The sequence below is a fragment of the Colobus angolensis genome, unplaced genomic scaffold (assembly GCF_000951035.1).
Source record: "Colobus angolensis palliatus isolate OR3802 unplaced genomic scaffold, Cang.pa_1.0 Scaffold1293, whole genome shotgun sequence".
Lineage (NCBI taxonomy): Eukaryota > Metazoa > Chordata > Mammalia > Primates > Cercopithecidae > Colobus > Colobus angolensis.
The window spans coordinates 2,685-27,365 of record NW_012114175.1 but is presented as its reverse complement, the minus strand read 5'-3'; the positions used below and the strand labels follow the sequence as shown (position 1 = coordinate 27,365).

The following is a 24,681-nucleotide window of genomic DNA, read 5'->3' as shown; positions in this document are numbered from 1 at the left end:
GTAGAGACAGGGTTTCACCATGTTAGGCTGGTTGTGAACTCCTGACTTCAGGTGATCCACCCACCTCGGCCTCCCAAAGTGCTGGGATTACAGGCGTGTGCCACTGCGCCCAGTCTACCAGTCCCATTTTCACAGGTGAGAAGAGGCTTGGCTAGAGCAAGCACTGTGTTCAAAGCAATGCTTCCACTTTCCAGGTCACAGTATACGGGAAACATTTCCATGGCACACTTAGGGGCACTAATGATACTACTTGCTAAGGAGGTGATCTTCCCTGAGACTTGTGTGATCTCAGGCCCTGCCTGGCAATGCTGAGAGCTGAGGACCCTATTTCTTTCAACTCTGTAACCCACTGGTGCAGCTGTGGGGCACACTAGTTGGAAAGCTCTGGTTTAAGGCTACATAGCCCACCTCCCTTGCTGATTTAACCGCAGCAGTACAGTAAACTCCTACAACTAAGCAGAGAATGGTGAGCACTGCTCCTCACTCCTCACTATTCCCTCCTCCCTCCTCCCCTTTCCCTGGGAATTATATTATTGGGCTACAGCCAGCTGGCAAACCCAGCATTGAGATAGCTTCTTTGACTCAACTTTATGGAGTACATCCACAATGTCCACTCAAAGTGCAACCCTGAAACAAATACACAGACTTTATTTATGCACAAATACATTTTCCAGCAAAGACAGAAGTGATTTAAAATCACACAACTTCCCGGGGCAGCCAGTGTCCGTGTACTTCAGACAGGAAGGTGGAAAGTGGTGTAGCGGGCTGGGTCACAGGATTAAGACGCAAAAAGCTCACCAACAAGGAGCTAGGTAGGAAGCTCAGTGAGGAAGAGAGGGCTTAGAAGAGGAAGAGAAGGGTAGACTTTCGGGGAGAAGCAGGAGGCAGCTCAGGGAAGGGGAGCTGGCCTCAGATCACATGCAGGGGTGACTATGCCAGACGTCTCCAGGCCTCCATTGGTTCAGCTGGGCCTGCTCCAGAGGAAGAAGTTGCACCGGGAGGAGGGATCAGTGGGAGGACCCCGGGGCCTGGCACACATGTAGAAGTGGCGGCCCAGGTTGGGTCCTGGCTTCTTCACAGTACGCATCACACATGGCTCCCTGTGGCCCCCACAGAGGGGTGTGCGCAAGGGCCCCACCAGCACAGACTTCCAGAATGAGATCCGTACCTCCTTCTCATCTTTGGCTTCTGAAGCCTTGGCCCGCCCCTTCACCACTTTGGCCACTGCTTCCTCTTCTGGAGTCTTCGGGGTCATGAGGGTGCTCATCAGTGGTGGGCTAGGCAGTTCTATGTCAGGAGAGGCTTGGGGAAAGTTAGGGGAGGGCTGAAAGTAGCTCTTCAGGTTTTTCTGGCCTCTGCCAGAGCCAGCCTGACTAGGCCGAGGCCTGGTTGAGTGCACTTGGGCTTTGTTTTGGCACGTCTGTACCCGGGTTTGATTGTTGTGCTGCAGCACTGACTGCTCCAACACAGGACTTTGTTCGAGAGGAACTAGGAAGCGAAGGATCTTGAGCTGGGTGCCTGCAAACTCAGGGAGGAAGCGGGTGCACAGAGGTGGGCACTGTTTTGCAGGTACAGAGGACACGCTCAAGACTGCACCCACAGGGCAGTGGTCAGAGCCCATCACCTCAGGCAGCAGGAAAGAGGCCTGAAAGGTGTCTATGACCAGGGTCCTGTCCCCTAGCACATAGTCAAGTCGGGAGCCATAGTTGAGATGGCGGGCGCCAGTCACTGCTGACCAGCAGGTGAAGGCCCCCTCCTGCTTTGGTTGGAAGCAGCGGTAGCTATCAATGAAGGGCCCTACATGAGAGGCAGACTGGCACCCCAAGTTACTGAGCAAGCTGTCCATCCACTTGCGCCCTGGGTCCTCTTCAAAGCATTCCTAGGTGAGGAGGAAAGGGGGTTGGAAGAGAGAGAGACAGAACTAGATACCTAGAACTGGAAGGGACTTAGACTAACTGCTGCATTTTGCAAATAAGAAAATTTGGTTGTCCCAAGAGGACTACTGCTGAAGGTCACACAGTCCAGAATTGGCAGAGCTGGGATTCTGATTTTCATCCTTACTGATTTAAAAGACCATGCTTCTTTTTCCCTCTGCACGAGCTTGCATTTATCTTGCATTGGTCCATCAATGGCAAATCTGAAAGTTTATTTAATCAGAGCAATTCCCAGAACTGCTTTTTAAAATGACGGAAAACAGGAAGTTAAAAAAGCGTTTGCCTCTAGGAAGTAGGGCTGGGGTTAAGAGTTAGGAAGACTGTCAGCTTCTTCCTTCAAACCCTCTGGCACTATTTGGTTTATCTAGTGTGTCAAAGCCCTCAATGACCATTCCTACCTTCTGAGCTGAGGACCTGCAAGGATCCAGGTCTGAATACTTCCTTAGGCTCTGATCCCCAATCCATCATCCATCAGTCCATCCATTCACTCCACCTACCCACCCACTCATTCAATGCAAGGAATGTTCATGGAATACCTATTATGTGCCAAGCATGATGCCAGGGACAAAGTAGGAACCTGATCTACTCCTGGGGACCAAGGAGACTTCCTTTCGAGAAGTGATCTGGAGGGGAGGTGTGCGGGCTGAGCAAGAGTAACCTAGGTGGAGGGTGCTCCTAACTTTAAGAACAGTCTCTGTGCTGGGCCTGTGGAGGGAGTATGCTGCGTACCCAAAAGACTTGAGGAAAGACCAGACTTGAGACCAGAATACCAGCAGGAAATGGCTGCCATAGTCACAATGCAAGCAAGATGATGGTCACTTGGGCTAGGGTGGGTGCCAGAGGAGACAGAGACATGAAATTATGAGATGATTTGTAGCTAGAATCAACAGTACTTGCAGACTAACTGAATGTGGGAAGTGGAGTAAGAAAGAAAGACAACACTAGCACAATTCCTAGGCTTTAAGTTGAAGCAACCAAGGGGATGACAGTGCCATTTAGAGAAACGACAAGACTAAAAGAGCAAGCCTGGTGGAAAGTGGATATGTTCTGCTATTTTGGAAAGACTGTAAGTCATCTTAGCTGGCACTATTAGTTCTCTTTCCCTAGAGGAGAAAATGAAGGAGGTATACATGAGAGATCTAGGCTACCTCTGAACTAAGTAGAGAAGGCATAAAGGTGTATGATGCTATCACAGGAATCTGAAACAACACACTGAATGAATGCATAAGAGGAATGAGGCAGGGAGGGACTGAAGGCTTGCACTTTGTAGCGTTCTCTCCGCTCCCCACCACAACACCACCACCATTCTCTCACTTCTGCTCATTTCCCAGCTGGAAGCCATATCTACATTTATGTAGCTCTTCTGCAAACTAATCAAGGAATATTCCCATGGTCCTTCTCTAAGCCAAGCCCAGTGCTGAGTGGGACTGTGCCAACATAAATCACTGATCCCCCATCATGAGACATAAGGCAAGCCAAGATGAGAGCTGGCTTGTAGATTCTAGGGCAGTGGTTCTCAAGCCTGGCTGCACGATAAAGTCACACTGGGGGCTTTTAGAACGTGCCACTACCCTGGCCCCACAGCCGAGAGTTCTGAGTTCATTAGTCTGCAGAAGTGCTAAGATATTGATATTTTTGTTCTAATATGCAGTTAGGGGCTGAAAACCATGGGCCTAGGGGGACTTAGAGATAAGAGGCTCATATAACAAAAAGACAAAGACGGGGTCATGTCCACCAATTCAGGGCACACTGAGAAAAGCCAGAATGAGAATAACTTTTACAACAGGCCGACAGGAGACAACCTGTCTAGAGAGGACAAAATGTGTAGGGACACTGAAGGTGGAAATAGAGACAGGTCACAGTCCATGGACAGCCTTGAATGCTAGGTCTCCATGTTTTCTCTGTATCACAGAGGTAACCAGGAGGTACTGAAAGTTCATAAACAAGAAACACAGTGTATTAAGGAAATGACCAAGGCAATGTGGAATTCACAGTCCTTGAAAACATCTGACTCCCAACAACTCTCCAGCCCCACCTTCTGCCGCTCACCTCCCTTCCCGTGTCACTGAGAAGAAAGGGACTTGTGGTTCCCCAAGCACACAATGCAAATTCTCACCTTGAAACCTTTGTCCATGCTAAAATGCTTCACTACTTCAAAGCTGTTCTACTTGTCTGTTAAGATTCAGCCATTTTCAGCTGCCTGTCCTGATGTCTGAGCTCACCTAGGACTCCCATCTCTGAGCTCCCGTAGCTTTCTGGGATGCCATCTGTGTCTCTGCTCTGAGAATACCATCCTGTAATTGGCCAGCCATGTGTCTGTAGCCCACCACCATGCTAGACAGCTCCTAGGAGCCAAGAGTTGGATCTGACTCCTGAGTCCTCAGTATGTGGCAGAGTCAGTATTGTCTATTGAATGAACGACCAATCCTCAGTACTATAAGAATAGTATTGCAAACCAAGCTCCACTTTCCCATAAAGGAAGCTGTCCCTGGGCCAAAAACTCAGCATTGGTTGGCTGTACAAACAGAATCAGTCAAGTGGGGCCAGGCACCTAGAGGTAGCCTTACCAGGTTGACTGCGTCCCAGTGGTCAATGGGGCGGTGGGCTGTATTCAGGTCACCCAGAATGATCACATGGCTGAAAAACACAATATGGGATTGTTAGAAAGGGGTGCAGCAGTCCTGGCCCGTATACTTTTTCCTGGGCCCATGAGCTCAGACAGGCCACCTCCCATATTGAGGCTTCCTAGCCAACAGCAACTCATAGCAGCCTACCTCTCCAATCTTACCACAATCTTGCTGCCTTTCATATCTGACCAACCCAATTCTGATCTCCAAAGGTGACAGTGTTCCATGTTTGACATGACTGCCTCACTGATCAGTACCTAATGGGCATTTTTCTTATCCTTCAATCAAGGGGAGGTGAGCTCAAATACCACCTCCCCTTGATTGCTCTAACCCACCCTCACTTTCCTGTCCTTCCCTGGAACAAGACTTTCCTTTGCTTCCAGGAACTTTACCATTCTCATCTCATTTCACCCTTAAAACTATTCTATGGGGTAGAAACGATATCCCTTTGTCTCTGAGTTCTTTGGAAAGGGTCAATATCCCTTTCAATGGAGCTTAACACAGGGCTGGGCACCCAGGACCAACTCAAGGAAGCCTTGCTGCCTAGGCTTGCAGTACCTGCCTGCCGCCAGGAGGGCTTCTGCTCGGATTTGCAGCAAACGATAGAAGCGCATCTTAAAGACTAGCCGCTCAGGCCTCCCAGGGTCCGCATGGGGGCAGTACACGTTGATTAGGGTCAAGATCCTCTCCTTCCCTTCCCATGTGCTGGAGAAAAGAGAAACCTTCAAAAGAGGTCAGTTTCAAACCTCCCCTTCTGTCCCTTCCCCATACCACATGGCTTCCATTTGGTGACTGTCTGGGATGGAAAAGAAAGGGGTTAAAGAGACACAAATGAGCTGACATGAAGGACTTGGGGACTGACTACTGGTAAGGCAGGGAGAGGGACATCTAAGGATGACCACCAGGTAATGGCGCTGCTATTCACAAAGAGAACACCCAGAAAGAGAGAAACCTGGGGCAGTGAGTTCAGCACTAAGTTGCTTTTGAGATGTCTATGGTAATAAGGGCTGGATCACCAGGCCAGCCTCGCACTGTCGAGATGGAAACTCAAGCCTCAGAGGTGGAAAAATTTGCCAGGGTCACACATTGAGCAGCCCAGCCAGGACTAAATCAGGAAAGGCAAATTTGGGAACTTCACCACGGTACATGTATGTTTACAGGGCAAGCCTTAGAATCTTCATACTCAAAGAGTAGCACCAGCAGTGCTCAGTAGCAGGGAGATATGAGCTATTACCGGATCTTATGCTGTGTGAGGAGGGCCCGGCCCTCACTATCCAGAGCCCGGAGTTCCTCTTGGGTAAACTCATCCATGTTTCCATAGCAACCAACATTCCCATTCTGGGTGGCAAGCAGGCCACTCAGGCCTTCTTCAGCAGCCACTGGGGTAGCGTTGTCCTTACAGAAAGTGGCTACACCTGGGAACAGACAGGGTACTCTGAGCAGACCTGGCAGTCAATAGCCTGTTGCACAGCCTGTCCCACTCCAATTGTCCCCACACAGGTCACCTAAGTCATCTTCATAAAGTGTGGTTCTTGGGGAACCTTATTCAAACCCTGGAGTCTCAGTTCCTGCATCTAAAAAAGCCACAGAATGTTCTAAGTGTTTTACATTGATACATGGTGAGTGCTTGAGAAGTACTAGCAATTATTATTATCACATGAATTAATTCATTTAATCCTCGTAACAGCCCTAGAAGGTAAACATTATCCTCATTTTCTAGCTGAGGAACCTGAGGCACCAAGAGGTAATGTAACTTGCCAGAGGGTGCACAGCTAGGAAATGAGCCACGATTCAAACCCTGGGCTTCTGGCTCCACAGTTCACACAATTAAGCACCACACTACTACTGTACTTCTGAGGTCCAGCAGGATAATTCTATCCATAAAAATTATATTTCACATAATTTACTATTATGCAGCTTTAGCTCTGTAAACTAAATGTCTAAATTTCTTATTACCCTCTCATCAAATATTGGAAACCCTTTTCCCCATCTGCCTCCATCACTAATTTAAAGTCCACAGAAAGCCCCATTTACCAGAATAGCCGCTACGGTTGCGGCTGAAGCTGAAATAGGAGTTATAACCCTCAACGATAGCCAGGGGCTCTGTCAGTGCATCCCCTAGGGAAAAAAAAAATGTAAGATTAAGTCAGAGGTAAAACTAGCATCCGAGAAACACAAAGGCCTGGAATTACAGTTGTAGGCTAATTCCTTGCACACATCAGAGCCGGAGTTGGGGTTGACAGGAATGAAGTATCTACGAGTATAGGACCACCTAGAAAGATGGGAAATGTCAGAGAGGAAATTGATATCAGAATTAGAAGACTGGCGGGGGTGGTTAGAAACTATGAAGTGGAGGTGGAGAATTAGATGGGAGAGGGAAAGAATCAGAGCTAAGCCTGGGGGTCTGGACGATGGGAGGGAGCTGGGGGTGGGGATGGACATATGAGAGGACAGTGGGAATCTGAGCTAAGGGTGAGAGGTAAGAGAGAGGGAATTAGGGGATCTGAACTGGGGATGGAGGGAAAAGGAATTAGGGGATTCTGAGGGGAGACAGGAGGGTGAAGAAATAAGAGGACATCTAAGCTTGGGGTGGGAAATGAGGTGGGAATTAGGGACTTTCAGCTGGGAGGAGAGATGGGGATAGATAAGGGGTACGGGGTTCTGAGCTGGAGGTGTGAAAAGGAGGCAATTAGAAAGACTGAGCTGGGGTCAAAGGTGGGGTGGGAATTAGAGGATCTGAGCTTGGGGCAAGGATGAAGAATTCGGGGGTCTGACTTGGTGGCGGGGAGATGGACAGCGTATGGAAGGAGGAAATTCAGGGGACTGAGTTTGGGGCCAGAGAATGAGTGGGAATCTGACTAGATATTGGGTTTCGAGAAGGAGCTAATTTGCTGAAGACAGGAAATGGAGTGCAACTGGGGATCTAGCTAAGGTGGGAAATGGGAGTTTAAGAGGGAAGAGACCTGGGTCTAAGGGCAGGACTCTAAGAATAGGAAACTGGGAAAGTAAAATTTTACATGGGACAGGGGGCAAAAGTTAGCGGGAAAGAAAAAGTATGCAGGGATCCTGGAATCCAGAGCGCTCACTGGTCACTTTGGTTTCCTGGAGACAGACGATATCGGCATCCAGCTCGCCCAAAATGCGCCCCACAGCCACGGCGGCACAGTTGCTGGGTTCCTGATTTGCCACCCCTTGCACGGGTCTCCGAATCCCATTGATGTTCCAGCTCACCACGCGCAACATCTTAACGCGCTGGCACACCTCCCAGCCCGCGCCAAACTAGGCGCGAGCGAGTAGCTCGCTCTTCAGAAGTTGGCCACGCCCGCCTTCCGGGCGCGTTTGCGCAGGCGTTCTCGTGCGTACCGCAAAAGCGTCTGACGCACGTCGGGCGGGGGCTTCAACTTCCTCAGTTCTCATTGGCGGGAGGAAGAACTGGGTGGACGCTGAAAGAAGCAGAGCGGAAGCCTAGGGTCAATGAATGGCGAAAGGAGTTTCCAGTTGGGCTGCCGCGCGTTCCGCTCGGACACCTGAGTCTCAGTGCGTTTTTCCTCTACTCAGAAGTCCACGTGGTGCGTCCAGTTTTTGCCACTTTTTAGGCGACCCTGAGCGGAACTGCTCAGCAGCCAAAGCCCCGCCCTCAATGCGACGGACCGCCCACCTAAGTGCACAGATGGCTGCCGCGCTTGCGCCCCAGGAGTAGGTGGTGCTAAGTGCTCGCGTTGGATGGGGCAAAGGGAGGTTCATGGTTGGAGGAGGGAGCAGTAAGAGTCGCTCCACTGAGATAAGACTTAGGAGGAGGGCCTTTGGCTTTATTGGGGCAGAGGGGAGGAGGAGGAGGCTGTCTCAAGCCTGCCCTGTAGCTTTTATTTGTCTGGGCTCTTAACATTCCGAAGGATGTAGCCGGACACATCCTTACTCTTGGTTCTGTTTCTCAGATAAGTGAAATCGAGGCCCAGGAAATGGAAGCTCGTGAGCAGCACTGTCTCCAGATGCATCCATGGCTCTTCTGTATATGTTATCGCATTTAATTCTCAGGACAGCCCTGTTTGGGGCATTGAGGCTAAGTTAGAGATGTCGAGTGAATTCACTTCATTCTCACAGTTCAGTCTCTCTTACACTGAAGTAGTAGAGCCAGGATTCAAACCCTATCTTAATTAGCTCAAGGATTACTTTTCTGAGTGTTTTTACTAACCACACACCACCCCAGTTAAGTCTTTTCCTCTGGGGCCCCACGGCACCCTGTGGTCCATTCTGTCACAGTACTTATAATACACAGCTATCATTGACTTCTATTTCTGCTGCCACTAGACTGTCACCAGCTTGAGAACAATGACCATGTCTGGTTCATCTTGTTAGCCCATCCCCTAATACTGGACACAGTATATATTGGGAAGCAATAGATGTTTGTCAGGTGAATGAATGAACAAAGAAGAATAAATAGCAAGAGCATCAACAGGTTCATGGCTTGTTTTTGAGAGCACAAAAAATAGAAGTAATGGATATGCCCAATGTCCAGAGAAAAGCATAACGATGCATCTTTAGGTTCCTCACCCAGAATTGCAGCATAATTATTTTTTCCCCAGAATTTAAGTGTTAGAACCATCGTCCTCAATGGTTATAGCAAAGACGCAGTAAACTGCTTTTCCTCCTGGAGGACTTAAATTTACCAGTTGTTCTATCAGAAAATAGCTCTGTGATTAAAATAAAAATTTGTGTGTCCTAAGCTTTTTCATGCTTCAGGGGTTATTGACTCAGAATTGACTCCCATGAACGTGACAACTAGGACAAAGGAAATGAACATTTTTATTGCTCTTGCTTCATATTGTCAGATTGCTTTCCAGTAAGACATTATGCCCATTTACGCTGAAGACCAATCTGAAACTCAGCCCCAGCGAAATCCAGAACTTGCCTGTCTCCATAGCTGGTTTTAATTTCCCTATTCTGCAGTGGCTTGTTAATATTAGTTCTGACCTTTGGGGCAAGGTGAACACATGGTTGGACTGAAGAGAAAAGGCTTCGGGTGGCTCAGGAACTTCTTTGGCAACTACAACAGCTGATATTTCAACAGAGCACATACCCCCCCCCTCACTTAACAAGGGTACATCCTCAGCCTTCTCAGGGAACCAACGAACACCTCCAGGCTTCCTCTTTGATGTCACCCACTGGACCTGCCTTAGGGGTCTGTAAATGCAAGACAACCGAGTGTTGGATAATTAGCGATGGAAGAAAAAACCTCTAGAATAAAAGGTAGGTGAGAAAGAAGGGAAAGTAGGCAGGAGTTACACAAATCCACATGCATTCTTCAGGCCCTCTGGAAAGTTTTCTTTTCATAGATGGTTGGTTGACGTGTGCATTAAAGGGCATGGAAAAGTGGGGGAAAAGATTATATGTAACCTATTTATATATCTGTATATTTTTAAAAATCCATTCTGGCCTTTGTGGGACCCTGGCCCCTAGGGCAATTCCCTAGCACTTGTGAAAGTCTCTCTAACTTGTTCTGGTCTGGTTTTGAATGAACTGAGTGATTGAGATTATAGCTCTTACCTCCCCACTGATGTGTAAAGTAGGGTTGATTTGCTGTGGCGCTTTGAACAAACTCTCTAGCTTCTCTGGGCATCAGTAGCTTCCTCAGTAAAATGGAAATCAAAGTCTCTAGCCAACGTTCCTCAGAGGGCTGTCACAATCAAGAAGGGTGGAAAGGCAGAAACCAAAGCTCCTTGGAGACATTTCGGGACTTCCTCGCTCTAAAAGTAGTGATCTTGCTTTTTTATATAGGCTCCACAAGCAATCCCACCCAAAATCTTCCAGCTGCTCTTCTCCCTGTGCGACTACGGTCTGTGGAGAGCCGCTTCCAGGACTAGGATTCAGTGAGGTTTGGGGCACAGGCATGAGGCTGAAAACAGTGGAGAGATGGTGGGCCAGGACAGTGGCTGAGAAGGAAGGGGATCATAGACTCCTGTCACAGAAGGCCTGACACTCATATACATGCACCTAGCTTGTAAGTGTGTGGTCGATCTCCCCTCACACCTTCATTCTCCACAAATGCATTCATACCCAAACAGTCTGAGAGCTACCAATAGGAAGACCCCATTCATGACTTTATTATCCATCAGCACTGTCATATGCTCCTTTACATAGGATTCTCCCCCCATACACATGCCCTTTACTTTGGGAGGGGTACAGGGTCAGGATCTGGGGGCCTTGGGAAATCACATTGTAATCTTTTCTTCCCTAGAGTTAGCCCCATTTTAGAATTTTAGACCAAGAGCTACAGGTCAGAGCTTGGTCTTGAATGAGAATCTGGTACTGACTGAACCCTTTCTCTGCCACGAGTTCATTGGCCCTTTTCAGAGAGGACTTAATTCTTGTGTTTATCTGTTTCTGTCCCATTCAAGGGAGAGAAACCTTTCTAGATGTCACCTCCTACCTCAGACAAGTTAGTTCTCCCATCCAATTCCCTGCACAGCTCTCTGTTATAATATTTACCTTGTTGAACTAGGATTAGTTGTCCACAAGTTCATCTCATCTGGGGCAGAGAGATGTAGATTGCACAAACACAATAAGCAAGTGTCTCCTCTGTCCTCTGTGCCAAGACCTGAATTGGACACTGGAAACACAAATTACGGATCACTGAGATCTAGTCTCCATCCCCAAGGAGTTCATAGTCTAGTGGGGAAGCAGACCAGGAAAATACTGGTGGATACTTGCTCAGATAGGAGCAGGTGGGCAATATAAGAACCAAAGACAAGGCCTGTCCCAAGGGTACAGGGGTCACTTCCCAAAGGAAGTGAACATCAAACCGGACCTTGAAAAGTGGGTCAGATTGTGTTGGGAATAGAAGGAGAAAAAATGGCATTTCAGGCGGAGCAAAGGCCAAGAAACAGGAAAACACACCATGTATTTTGGGGCCCAGTGAGTCAGCCAGTGAAGTTTAAGGATGGAAATCTGAGAGACATGGCTGGACAGGTAGGCTGAAGCTTGATTGAGAAGTCTTGAGTACCAAGCTGAGGTCTTTCCGTAAAGCTTGTTTTGGTCTCCTGCTTCTGGGATCAGAATTGGTACAGTGAGGAATCTCATAGCTAATTCCAGGCAATTTTAAGTTAGGTTTTAGAGCCTGGACCCCAGGTTTACCCTTTCAGACTTTGTCAAAAGCCTGCCAGCTTCCTATCTGATTTCCTGCTGCTAAAATTATCCTTCTGCCTGTTGGCAGGGTCATGGGGACAAAATTGTAAACATAGAAGAGACGTTCATGTGACCAGCTAGATTACCTTGAACATGCCACTTCCCCTCCCCAGACTTCAGTTTCCCTGTAAGGCTAACAAGGATGTTTGTAAGGATCAAATAAGATAAGGGATATGTTGTTGCTTTGTGGGCAATGGAAAACATACAGGGAAAGGGTTATAATTAAGATTATTAATATTAACAGATTTATAACAGGAAATTTATTAGAATTAAAAGAGTTGTATCTCTTACAAAGTCTAGTTCTGAGACTCTAGAGATTCTGAGCTAACCTGTAAGACCACATTCTTAGATCAGGTGTGTTTGATTAATTAAAGAAAAGCCCTGGCCTGGGAGAAATTAGGTCCCTAGTGTTCTATTCCTGACTTCGCCACTGATTTGCTACATGACCTTAGGATATTTCTAGAAAAATATTTCTAGACCTCAATTTTCTTACCTGAGAGAGTGAGATGAAATGATCTCACAAGTCTTTATGCAAAATCAAAAGAGTAAAACCAAATTCATCCTTCTAATTGATTTGCAGGAGCTCTTTGCGTATTATAAATGTTAAACCTTTGCCATAATATTGTAAGTTTCCTTAACTGAGGGTTTTCTGTATGGTCAGCATTACAGTAGAAGTTTCAGGTTAGTCAAAGAGGTGTCTTATCATTTACACTCCCACAGGGAGTAACAGTGTTAGATAATATATTTTTAACATTTCCCAGATTGCTTTACATTTTTTAACACATTGAATCTTCAACAATCCTAAGGAGGGTAGGTGCTCCTATCATTCCCATGTTCCAGATAAGAAAACTGAAGCACTGAAAAGTTTAGTCTTCTGCTCATTGTCTCATAGCCAACAAGGGGCAGAGGTAGGATTCCACTCAAGAAATATGGCTCTAGAGCCTATTGCTCTTAACCATCATAATCTGCTGTCTCAGTTGATTCATTTAGATAGGTGGGCTCTGGAATGTATTAAAAAATTGGTATGATTTATACACAACAACTGGAGGAAATCTGACCCTTGTGTAGACTAAGGCTTGCAAATGTATTTTAGGGAACTTCTTAAAAGGCAAAGTGGAACTGAGAGCATTTGAGGGCAGGGATTGGAAATTTCTGTCCCCAAGAGATTGTCCTTGTGTAGCCCAGCTCAGTGGAAGAAAGTTGAGCTTCCTCGTAGCCAATCATTGGAGGTTCACTGGGGGTGGGAAGGTTGCAGAAGAGTGAAGTAAGAGCACACTTGCGCATCTTCCAGGCAAGCTGTGCAGTTCTATGAGTTCTACACATAAAAGCCTCAAAACAACGGGTCAGGGGAGGGAGAGAGGGGGCAAGTGAGGGTGACTCATCTGGGCTGGATGGCTCTGGCCTATGGACTTGTCCTACTTTGAGGCCATTGCTCTTTGCTCCCTGCTGCAGCCTCCACCCTCTTAAATCTCCATCCTAATGGCTTGGCATGAGGAACTTTAGTGAAATTTTCTATCAGTTCATGATGCCAGTGTCATTCTCCTTAGGGAATCTGACGTGGCTGACAGCCGTGTGGGCAGAGCTTACCATTCCCCCACCTCCAGCCCCAGGCAATGGCTGCACTCTTCCAAAGGTGTCAGTTTACTCCTATTTATTTAGCCCTTGGCTGGAGAGAGTAGAAAGATGATCAGATAGTGCCCATCTCTTCAAAAGTACCCCAGGCAGCACATTTCAGGTGGGAGAGGCCCTGTGGCAAGGAAGGCAGCAGAATCCAGAGAAGACAAGGGATGCAAGGCCATTTTGGGTCGGGGAAGCAGAGAAGTAATGCACCTTCCATGTCTAGTTTGGGCCTCTAATTGCCAGCTCAAAACACTGCATTCCCCAGTAGGGACTTTGTGTTTGTGTTTTTGTCCTTGGGAACCTTGCATTTCTGATGTAAATCTTGATTTCTGGGTTGGAGCTTGACATTCTACTTAGGCCCATTTTTTAATTTCAAAGCTGGGAAAGCCGCTGAGACCTACCTCCATCACCTTTGCCTCTCTACCCCACACAGGCTGTAAGCACATGATCTTTGGTCTTTTATTTGCATACTCTATTAGTCTTGTCTTCATTGGAGGGAAGTGACTGGTCAGACCTGGGCTGTGTTGCTGGCTGCCTTCCTTGTTGGGCTCCAACTTACCTCCTATGTACACAGCCCTTGGAGTTCAGAGGCCTCTCCTGACCTCTGCCCAACCTCTTGCTCTCTGCACCCAATACCCCTAGTACATACAGGAGCAGAGGCAGGCTAGGACCAGAGGAAAGAGGAGAGGGGACTGAAGACAGACTTTGAGAGGGCTTAGAAACCCAGTGCACCTGCCGTCCCAGCCCTGTCCACCTGCTGCTGTGACCACAGTGAGAGAAAAGACAGCTAGTAAGATAGGAAGTGAGGCCGGGTACCTTGTGGGCAGTGATGTCATTAGCTGCGACTCCTAAGATGTCTCCAGAGATGGGAGAGCTCACCCAAACCAGGTTGCAGAAGATCTGGATTCCACACAGCAGCGGCAGCAGCAGGCTGCATCGGAGAAGGGGCTGTAAGTGGAGTTTACTTCCGTGGGTTTCAAGGTGGTGGTGGTAGAGTGGGTGTAGAAGAGCCAAGGATGCACCTCCCCTTAACATACAATCCCACCTCAACCTGAAAGTTGGAGTAGATGAACAACTGGATGAAATAGAGGCTAGTGTCAAAAAGGTGAGGAAAGAATGAGAGAGAAGACAACCGGAAAGAAAGAGATGAAGACAGAGAAGGAAGATTAGGTTAAGACCATCTTAATCAGAGGGATCTTTAGGAACTTTTCATTTCTTAGGCAGAGCTGTTTGGAATGCTTCTTGTTTAGAATTAAGATTTCTAGTTCAGGACTGTTCAGTGATAGCCTAGTATGTTTCATTTTGGTGACTTCTGTGAAGTGTCTGGGAGTTGGTCTTGTCTGACTGATAGTGCCTGGGTGAAATAAGGTGATGGCTCCTGGCATCATCTCTCAGGGGACAGGTGCTGCGTACACAACAGTGCCATATCACTGGTCAGTATTGCTCCTCTCCTTTCTCAGGCCTTTTCTGAGCCTGTACCTGCCTAGGTTGGGAAACACTTCATGTCCTGTCTCCAGTGTTGGCTTTCTGGCACATATGAACTTCCTTGCTGCTCTGGGAATTTGAGAGAGACAGTCTCTCAGGGCCAGCCCACTGGTGTGGTGCTCACTTTGGAAATTTAAGAAAGATCAAGGGCAAAAGAAAAGTAAACAAAACCTGGACATATTTAAAAAGAAACTGGAGTATACCATTTCCCATAGATAACAGACGACAGTGGTGGACCAAGGTGCATCCAGCCCAGGGATTGTGGCCTGAATGGCCATAAGGTGGGTTAAGATAAGGCAGCTGTGGACTGTGGGACTCAGACACCCCAAAGGCCAGCTAACGGAGTTTCCACTCTGCTAATGCTAGAGGAGGCCCAGGCTTAGGGATATTGGGGGTAGCAATAGTTGCTTAGAGGATCCAGGAGCATATAGAATGTTAAATATAGTTATAATATACAGGATGTAGGGTGTGGGTAGAGGAAGAGAGACAAAAAAGACTAGGCTTCTGTTCTCTCTCTTTCTTATCTCCACCAGCTCTCACACTCACTCAACTGGAGATCTAGGAGCCTGGAGGCTGAGAGGTACCCTCACCCAGCCAGCCACTCTTGGCCTTTTCCAAGGGGCTGTTTAGTTGACAAGCAAGCCATTCTCTGCATACACGGGTCCTCCAGAGCTAGAATGCTTATAGTCCTGGGAACTGTGTCTTTCAAGTTGGAGAGATAATATACATAAATCATCTAATATAGTCTCTATCAAATAGAAGATGAAAAATAAATACGTGCTCACTTTAGTTTGGAGCATCACTTCCCTCAGCTATAAAACAGAATTAATGCCTATGACCCAGTGTTATTGGGAGTAATTCACTGATTCAGAGGTTCTGGATCCAGACTGCTTAGGTTTGAGTCTCAGCTCTGTCTCCCCCTGTGTCTGTGACCTTGGACAACTCTTTTAACCTCTCTGGGCTTCTCTGTTTCCTCACCTGTAAAAGGAAGTTAATAACAATGTAGTTGTGAAGATTAGATGAGCTGAAGCATATGACGTGCTTAGAAGAGTGTCTAGCACATAGTACACACTCAGTAATTGTTAATTATCCTAATTCTTATTGTTCTTGTTATTTAAACAAGAAAGTGGGTGTGTGGTCTTATTTACCATCATATCCTCAACATCAGGCCCTGATCCTGGCACATAGTAGATGTAAATGGTCACTCAGTAAATGGTCACTCTGTGCCACTTCCACTCTACCACTCACCATAGCCAAAAATGGGGCTCTGTGTGCACAAGACAGTCACTCATTAATATTTGACTAAATTTTATCAGACCATAGATGCAAAAAAACTTAGATAGTGGTTGCCAAGTCTGGGCAATGTCTGGTTCACCTCTTGCTAGGGAGGCCAGTCTATTCGTCCCTGTAAGGTCTGAATCACCTTTTTCTTGGAGCATCCTCTCTAGAAGACACACAGTCACTTAATGTTATTCTGAAGATTAAATACATTAACATGTAAAGTACTTGAACAGCTGTGCATATTCTTTTCTCATCCAACATTATGTTAACCACACATGTTATTGTTGCAAGCAGTTGTAGTTTGTTTATTCCCCTTGTGAATATCCCACAGTTTATTTATCCATCTTACTATTGTTGAGCATTTGAGTAGTTTCTAATTTTTGATTATGAACAATAATCCAATGGGCATTCTTGTACCTTTATCCTGTTAGAGCAAGTCCCTCCATCTTGTCCTTCTTATGGAGTGTCTTGGCTATTCTTGGCCCAGTGCTCTTCTCCATAAATTTTGGAATCAGCTTTCCAAGTTACACACACACACACACACACACGCACACACACACAGACACACACATGAGAGAGAGAGAGAGAGAACTTTTGGGATTTTGATGGAAATTACATTCAATCTGTAAATCAAATCAATTTGAGGAGAGTTGCCGTCTTTGTGATGGTGAGTCTTCCCTAAACATGGTATATCACTCCATATATTCAGACTTTTTCATGTTGAGTGAAGTTGTATAATTTAATCTATAAAAGGCTTGCATGCCATTGTAAGATTTTTTTGACTTATTTTTGTTGCTATGTTAAATAGTACCTTTTTAGAAAATTAAATTTTATAGCAGTATGTTGCTAATGTATACAACTGTACTTGTTTTTCATGTAATGAATTTGTAACTAGCAAACCTGCTAAACTTTCTTATGAGTTTTGATAATTTGTATGCAAATGATAGCTTTCATTTTTCCCCACAATCCTTATTTTTATCTTTTTCTTATATTATTACACTGCTAAGACCTCCCACCTTTAATACACACACACGAGATGTGCAGTACATGTTGAAAAGAAATGTTAATAGTGTATATTCTTATGCTGATCCCGGTTTTAAGTTTCACCATTGAGTAAATTTGCTGTAGTTTTTTTGGTAGATATCATTTAATAGGTTAAAAAGGTTCCTGTGTATTCTGAGTTTGCCAGTACAATTTTTAAAACATGAGTGAATATTGAATTTTATTAAACATGTTTTCTGTATTCAATGAAATGACATTAATTTTCTATTTTAACCCATTAATGTGGTACATTACATTAGAGTTTTTCTTGTGTTGAAATAATCTTGCAGTCCTGGGATAAATAAAAACTTCTGAATTTCTTTCACTAATATTTTGTTTAGGATTTTAGCATTTTACTCAGGAAAGAGATTGGCCTGTAATTTTTCCAAGACTGTCAAGATTATAGTAACCTCATAAAATCAGGTAGGAACTATTTCCTTTCATTCTGTCCTCTGACAGAAGTTGTCTGCAGAACTAGCCATTCCTCAAATATTTTACCTGGCAGCATTTCCAGGTAAAACCATTTGGACCTGGTGTCTCCTTTAATATTTTAACTGATACAATCTCTTTTATCAGTTATAGAATCCTTTCAGTTTGCTATTTCCACTAAAGTCAGCTTTCTTAAGCTTTCCTAAGTCATGGTTTTCTAGGAATTTTTCTACTTCCCATCAGTTTTCAAATTTATTTTGTGTAAAGTTCTTATCTTTGTATCTTTTTTAAATCTCTGTTGCATTTGTAGTTATAGCTTCTCTTTTGTTATATTGTTTATTTGCACCTTCTTTTCTTCTCGATCAATCTTGCTATAAGTTTGACACTTTTATAATTCTTCTAAAATAATCAACTTTTGACTCTTTGATCCTTTCTGTTATCTTTATTTTCTATTTAACTAGTTTTTCGTCATTATTCTGTTTCTCCTACTTTCTTTGGATTCATTCTGTTGCTCTTTTTTAACTAGTAGGGTTGCATGCTGCTCAGGTCATTCATTTTCAGACTTTCTTCTTTTCTTTTTTTTTTTTATTATACTTTAAGTTCTAGGGTACATGTGCATAACGTTCAGGTTTGTTACATATGTATACTTGTGCCATGTTGGTGTGCTGCACCCATCAACTCGTCAGCACCCATCAATTCATCATTTATATCAGGTATAACTCCCCAATGCAATCCCTCCCCCCTCCCCCCGCCCCATTCCTGACCCCCGTGTGTGATGTTCCCCTTCCCGAGTCCAAGTGAACTCATTGTTCAGTTCCCACCTATGAGTGAGAACATGCGGTGTTTGGTTTTCTGTTCTTGTGATAGTTTGCTAAGAATGATGGTTTCCAGCTGCATCCATGTCCCTACAAAGGACGCAAACTCATCCTTTTTTATGGCTGCATAGTATTCCATGGTGTATATATGCCACATTTTCTTAATCCAGTCTGTCACAGATGGACATTTGGGTTGATTCCAAGTCTTTGCTATTGTGAATAGTGCCGCAATAAACATACGTGTGCATGTGTCTTTGTAGTAGAATAATTTATAATCCTTTGGGTATATACCCAGTAGTGGGATGGCTGGGTCATATGGTACATCTAATTTACATATCCAATGCTATAATTGGCCTACTAAACAGGGCTGATATTCCACAGATTCACAATCGTATGGCCATATGAATTTTCAAAATATTTCTAGTCCATTTTATAAGTAGGCACTGTCCCAGGCTTTTTTAGTCTCTCTGACACTTACCCAGTTACCCTGGCCACCTCAAATCCTTTCCCAGGACAGCCAGGACCTACTGGTTATCATCTAGCAACTAAAGGATTAATGCCTACCACAGCAGGAGGTCTCCAGTACTTGGTGCCAGCCCTTGGACCAGCTTCTGTTTTGATAGATCAGTGCTCTTGTCATTTCCGTTTTAATTCCATTCTAGTCAGAGAACAAACTTTGTATTATTTCAGTTCTTTGAAATCTGTTGATACTTGCTTTATGGACCAACTTATGGAAAATTCTGGTAAATGTTCCATGAGCACTTGAAAAGAATGTGCATTTTACAGTTGTGTTTGGTGTACTATATACCTCGATTAAGTTGTGTTTGTTAATCTGGCTCAAATGTTCTATATTCTTCTGGGGTTTTGGCTGCCTGTTGATATGGAAAATTTGTTAATGTCTCCTTGTATTTCTGTCAATCTTGAAAGTTCGTAGTTACAAACAGATTTAGAATTGCTATATCTTCCTTGTGAATTGAATATTTTATCACCATGTAAGGAAATTATTAACTCTGGTAATACCTGGTAATTTGGTATCATTGATGTTTTTGCCCTATAATCAATCTTTTTTCTCATATTAATATACCTACTAGCTAATATACCTATTAGCTTTATTTAGCTTAATATTTGCCTGGTATGTGTTTTCCTACATTTAAAAAAATTGTTTTTGATAGAGATATAATTCACATACCATAAAATTCACCATTTTGAAGTATACAGGCAGTGGTTTTGAGTATATTCACATAGTTGTGTAACCATCACCACTAATTCCAGAACATTTTCTTTATGCCAAAAAGGAATTCCATACTCTAGACTCACTCCAGATGACCCCCTCCCCTTAGCCCCTGGCAACGACTAATCTACTTTCAGTCTCTAAGGATTTGCCTGTTCTGGACATTTTATAAAAGGGGAGTCATACAGTATGTGGCCTTTTGTATCTGGCTCGTTTCTTTGGGCATGATGTTTTCAAGGTTAATCCATGTTGTAGCATGCGAAGTCACAAAGATTTATGCCTAGGCTTCTTTCTAAGAGTTTTATAGTCTTAGTTCTTACATTTAGGTTTTTAAATTTATTCTGAGTTAATATTTGCCTGTGGTGTGAGATGGGTATCCAGCTTCATTCTTTTGCATGTAGATATCCAGTTGTCCTAGCAGCATTTTTTGAATACTCTTTTTTCCCCTACTTAATTGTCTTGGCACCCTTGATGAAAATCAGGTGACTATAATAAGTTGAAGGGTTTACTTCTGGGCTCTCAGTTCTAATCCAGTGGTGTTTATGTATCTCTGTCCTTATACCAGTACCACACATTCTTGATTACTGTAGTTTTTAGTAAATCTTGAAATTGGGAAGCATGTCTTCTATTTTTGTTCTTTTTCAGATGGTTTTCAAGATTGTTTTGGCTATTCTAGGTCCTCTGCATTTCCATATAAATTTTAAGATCAATTTATTAATTTCTGCAAAGAATTAAGCTGACACTTTGACAGAGGCTGCATTTAATCTATAGATTAGTTAGGGAATATTACCATCTTAACAATAGTAAGTTTTAGGTCCCTGAACATGAGATGTTGTTGCATTTACTTAGGTCTTTATTTTAAGCATTGTTTTGTAGTTTTCAGAGTGTTTTACATTTTTTAAAGTATTCTTTTAGGCATTTTATTGTTTTGATGCTATTATAAATACAATTGCTTTACTTAATTTCATTTTGTTTGCTCATGGCTACTTTATGTAAATGTAATTGATTTTTGTATATTGATCTTATATTCTGCAACATTGCTGGACTCATTTATTAGGTCCAATAGTGTTTTTTAGTGCATTCCTTGGGATTTTCTATATACAAGATTATGTTATCTACAAATAGAAATAATTTCATCTCTTCCTTTCCAATCCGGATGCCTTTTATTTTCTTTTTCTTACCTAATTACCTTGGTTATAACCTCTACTCGAATGTTGAAAAGATGAGATGAAAACAGATATCCTTCTCTTGTTACTGATCTTGGCAGGGGGCGTGGGGGAAACATTCAGTCTTTCATCATTAAGTGTGATAGTCGCTGTGGGTTTTTCATTGGTGTCTTTTGTTAGGTTTAGGACATTTCCTTCTAGTCTTAATTTGTTGTTGGTTTTATCATGAAGGGATATTTAATTTCCCAAATGCTTTATCTGTGCCTATTATGATGATCATATGGTTTTTGTCCTTAATTCTATTGATGTGGTCTATTGCATTGATTTTCAAAGGTTAATCAAGCTTGCATTCCTATAATAAATCTAACTTGATTGTGATGTATAAAGTATTATAATATATACATATATCTAATATATACATATAAATCCTTTTACACATTCCTGGGTTCAGTTTGCTAGTATTTTGTGGGGATTTTTACATCCATATTCATAACAGCTATTGGTCTATAATTTTCTTTTCTTCTAATATATGTGCCTAACTTTGGTAGCACAGAAATACTGGCCTCATGGAATGAGTTGGGAAGTGCTTCTTCCTCTTCTACTTTTTGAAAGAGCTTTTGAAGAATTGTATTATTCTTTAAATGTTTGCTAGAATTCACCAGTGAAACCATCTAATCCTGGACTTTTCTTTGTGGCAAGGTTTTTCATTACTTATTCAATCCCTTGTTATAGATCTATTTAGATTTCATTTCTTTTTTAGTTAGTTTTGAGAGTTTGTATCATTCTAATAATTTGTCTATTTCACCTAAGGCATTTATTGTGTTGGCATACAGTTTATGATTGTTCATAATATTCCCTTATAATTCTTTTTATTTTCACAAAGTCAGTAGTAATGTCTCCTCTTTTTTTCCTGAATTTATTAATTTGAGTTTTCTCTTTTTTTTCTTGGTTAGTCTCACTAAAGGTTTGTCAAGTTTATTAATTTTTTCAAATAACCAACTTTTGATTTTGTTGATTTTTTTCTAATATTTTCCTATTCTCTGTTTTATTATTTTCACCTCTAATCCTTATTATATCCTTTCTTCTGTTTCCTTTAGGTTCCCATATTTGTGAATTTCCCAAAGTTGTCTCTGTTATTAGTTTCTAATTTTACTCCATTATGATGGAGAACATGCCTTATATGATTTCCATTCTTCCAAATTTATTGAAGCTTGTTTTATGGCCTAGAATATTGTCTGTCTTGGAGAATGTTTGATGTACACTTTGGAAAAATGTATAGTCTGCTGTTTGGGGATGGAGTGTTTTACAGATGTTCGTTATTACTACTTTGTGTTGAAGTCCTCTATTTCCCTGTTGTTGATCTTCTATGTAGTTGTTCTATCCATTATTGAAAGAGTGGTCTTGAAGTTTCCAGCTTGTCAGTGGATTGTCTATTTCTCCCTTCAATTCTGCCAGTTTTGCATCATGTATTTGGCCCAGGTTCTGTTGTTTAGGCATATATGTTTATAATTGTGATATATTCATTATTGGTTGACCCTTTTGTCATTAAATGTGCCTATATATCTCTAGTAATGTTTTTTAATATCCATTTTGTCTCATATTAGTATGGTCACTCCAAATTTCTTGTGGTTGCTGTTTGCATGATGTATTACTTACATTCTTTTACTTTTAATCTATTTGCTTCCTTCTCTTTTTTCTTCTTTCTTTTTTAGAATAGAGATGGAGTCTCACTATGTTGCCCAAGCTGGTCTCAAACTTCTGGGCTCAAGGGATTCTCCCACCTTGGTTTCCCAAAGTGATCAGATTATAGGCGTGAGCCACTAGGCCTGCCTTGTATCTTTCAATCTAAAATGTGTCTTCTGTAGGCAGCATGCAGTTGGATCTTCCTCGTTTGTACTCAGTTAGATATTCTCTACCTTTTGATTGGGTTGATTAATCTGTTCTGATTTCAAATCATTATTGGTATATTTGGTTTAAATATGCAGTTTTATTTTTCCTTAGAGCTCATGTCTTTTTCCCTCTATTCCTCGAGGCTTTACTGCTTTCTTTTGCATTAAATTAATTGTTCTAGTTTAACATTTTAATTCATTTGATCATTTTTGTTATACATTTTTGAGGTATTTGCTTCGTGGTTGTTCTAGGGCTTTTCACATACATCATACATCAGTGTGCTTCAGATTTGTACTAATTTAATTCCAGTGAGATATAAAAATTTCACTCCTATATATTTCTCTTCCACCTTCCTTTTTGAGCTATTATTATATACATATGTATTATATCTGTATATGCTAAAAACTAAACAATGCATCATTATAATTATTATTTTATACAATTTTATGTTTTAAAGAAGCTGGGAAAATTGAGGAGAACATGTATGTATTTATTATTTTCTATTATTTTCATTTGTTCCTGTCAGTTTGAATTACCTTCTGGTATCATTTCCTTATTTCTGTATAACTCTTTGCTTTGTGACTTGGTTAGGCTATTTTTAAAGTATGTTTCCCTGCAGTGTGAACCCTTCAGTGTTGCTTCTTGGAGTGCATAGCTTTTGACTTGCAGGTAATTTGGTCTTTCTTTGACTTTTTTCCCAGTCTCTCTATTAAGCTGTCAGCCCACATGGGGGTATTACACTCTAGGCTCTACTAATTACTAGCTGAACGCTCTATTTTGTTTTTGTTTTTTGTTTGTTTGTTTGTTTGGCAGTGTCCTGAAGCATGCATTGCCCAGCATGCTTTATCTAATTAAACTCTTGCAGGAGTAGTTTGAGAAGTAAGTCTTTCAAGATTCTTCATACTCCAGAAGGGCTCTTCTTACCTGTCCCTCTCTCTCTTGTTCTCTCTGATAAACGAGCTGGCCTATGTTGTTCTTAGTTAAGTGAACTTGTAGTTTTTGAGAACATCCTTGGGCTTGAGCTTCTTTATACAATGTTAAAAATAAAGTTAGTTTTGGGGGGAGAGTTTCAGAGCTCTCTTCTCTTACGAATTTCCTCTCTCCATGAGCATACTGTCTGAGCACTGTTCTGGGTGCTGGGCGAGGCAGCAGCTTCTGGTCTTAGTTTGCCTGTCCTGGTGTGGAACCTGCCCTATGAGCAAGATGGAATGAGAGTAATCAGGACCCCAGTATTCTTAGCCTATTGCACCTGGGATATAGCCTCTATTCTATGAGAAAAACTGGGAGGAGGAAGGGAACCTCCAACCTCTTAACCACACTTGCCAGGCCTCTGCAATTTTGAGTGGAAGGGAATGCTAAATGCTAGCTCTTTGCTCCTTCCAGTAAGATGCCAAAGTACTGATGGGACATTCTCTCCAAGAAGAAAAGGAGCTTCATCTTGGCTACACACACCTTAAGTGGAGCTTCTATCAAGCTAAGCTTGGAGCCAGTAGTGAGGGGACAGTAGTAAGGTTGGGAAGAGTAGCATGGCACATGTGTCAAAGACTGTGTTCTTACCAAATTTCAGTAGATTTTCGTGAATAAAAATATCTTCATGTGCTGTATTCCATTTAAGACAATTTCCAGAGATTTTAAAAGATTGTAGTGTTGTAATTTTTGCCAGCTGAGCTTGTTTTATTAGAGAAAGGGTCTTCAGAGTTCCTCATACTCTCATGACAGAAATGAAGGTCTCAAGATTGTTTTTGTGTGTTGATCTTGTATCTTGCAGCCCTGATTAACTCACTTGTTAGTTCGAGGAATTTCTGTAGTTTAGGAGGATATTTCTATGTAGACAATCATGACATTTCAAATAGGGAATTTTTAAAAATTATTTTCCAAACTGTATGCCTTTTATTTCCTTTTATTGCCTTATTGCAGTGGTTAGAACTTCTAGTACTATGTCAAAAGAGTGGAGAAGATGGAAATCCTTACATTAGTCCT

At 42.9% G+C, this 24,681-nt stretch overlaps 1 protein-coding gene across 2 annotated transcripts; it reads right to left on the bottom strand.

Annotated features, from left to right (window-relative positions):
- Positions 1 to 622: 622 nt before the first annotated feature.
- On the bottom strand, positions 623 to 8,510 carry APEX2 (APEX nuclease (apurinic/apyrimidinic endonuclease) 2). Of its 2 annotated transcripts, XM_011933780.1 has the most exons (6): positions 7,648 to 8,510; positions 6,596 to 6,679; positions 5,796 to 5,976; positions 5,120 to 5,266; positions 4,502 to 4,571; positions 623 to 1,879 (listed from the first exon to the last, which is right to left on the bottom strand). In XM_011933780.1, exons 1-6 carry the CDS (start codon positions 7,802 to 7,804, stop codon positions 962 to 964), a joined length of 1,557 nt encoding a protein of 518 aa, XP_011789170.1. In that variant the 5' UTR covers positions 7,805 to 8,510; the 3' UTR covers positions 623 to 961. The 2 variants fall into 2 exon arrangements, with proteins under 2 accessions (XP_011789170.1, XP_011789171.1); XM_011933781.1 differs by lacking the exon at positions 5,796 to 5,976 and having other exon boundaries at positions 624 to 1,879; positions 7,648 to 7,904.
- Between the last annotated feature and the right edge of the window lie 16,171 nt (positions 8,511 to 24,681).

Excerpts from the sequence above, each read along its gene's own strand:
- APEX2 (XM_011933780.1), bottom strand. The coding sequence starts at position 7,804 with ATGTTGCGCGTGGTGAGCTGGAACATCAATGGGATTCGGAGACCCGTG. Across the intron at positions 6,680-7,647 it reads CCAGGAAACCAAAGTGACCA|GGGATGCACTGACAGAGCCC; the intron begins GTGAGCGCTCTG and ends TTTTTTCCCTAG. Across the intron at positions 1,880-4,501 it reads ACTGGGACGCAGTCAACCTG|GAATGCTTTGAAGAGGACCC; the intron begins GTAAGGCTACCT and ends CTCCTCACCTAG.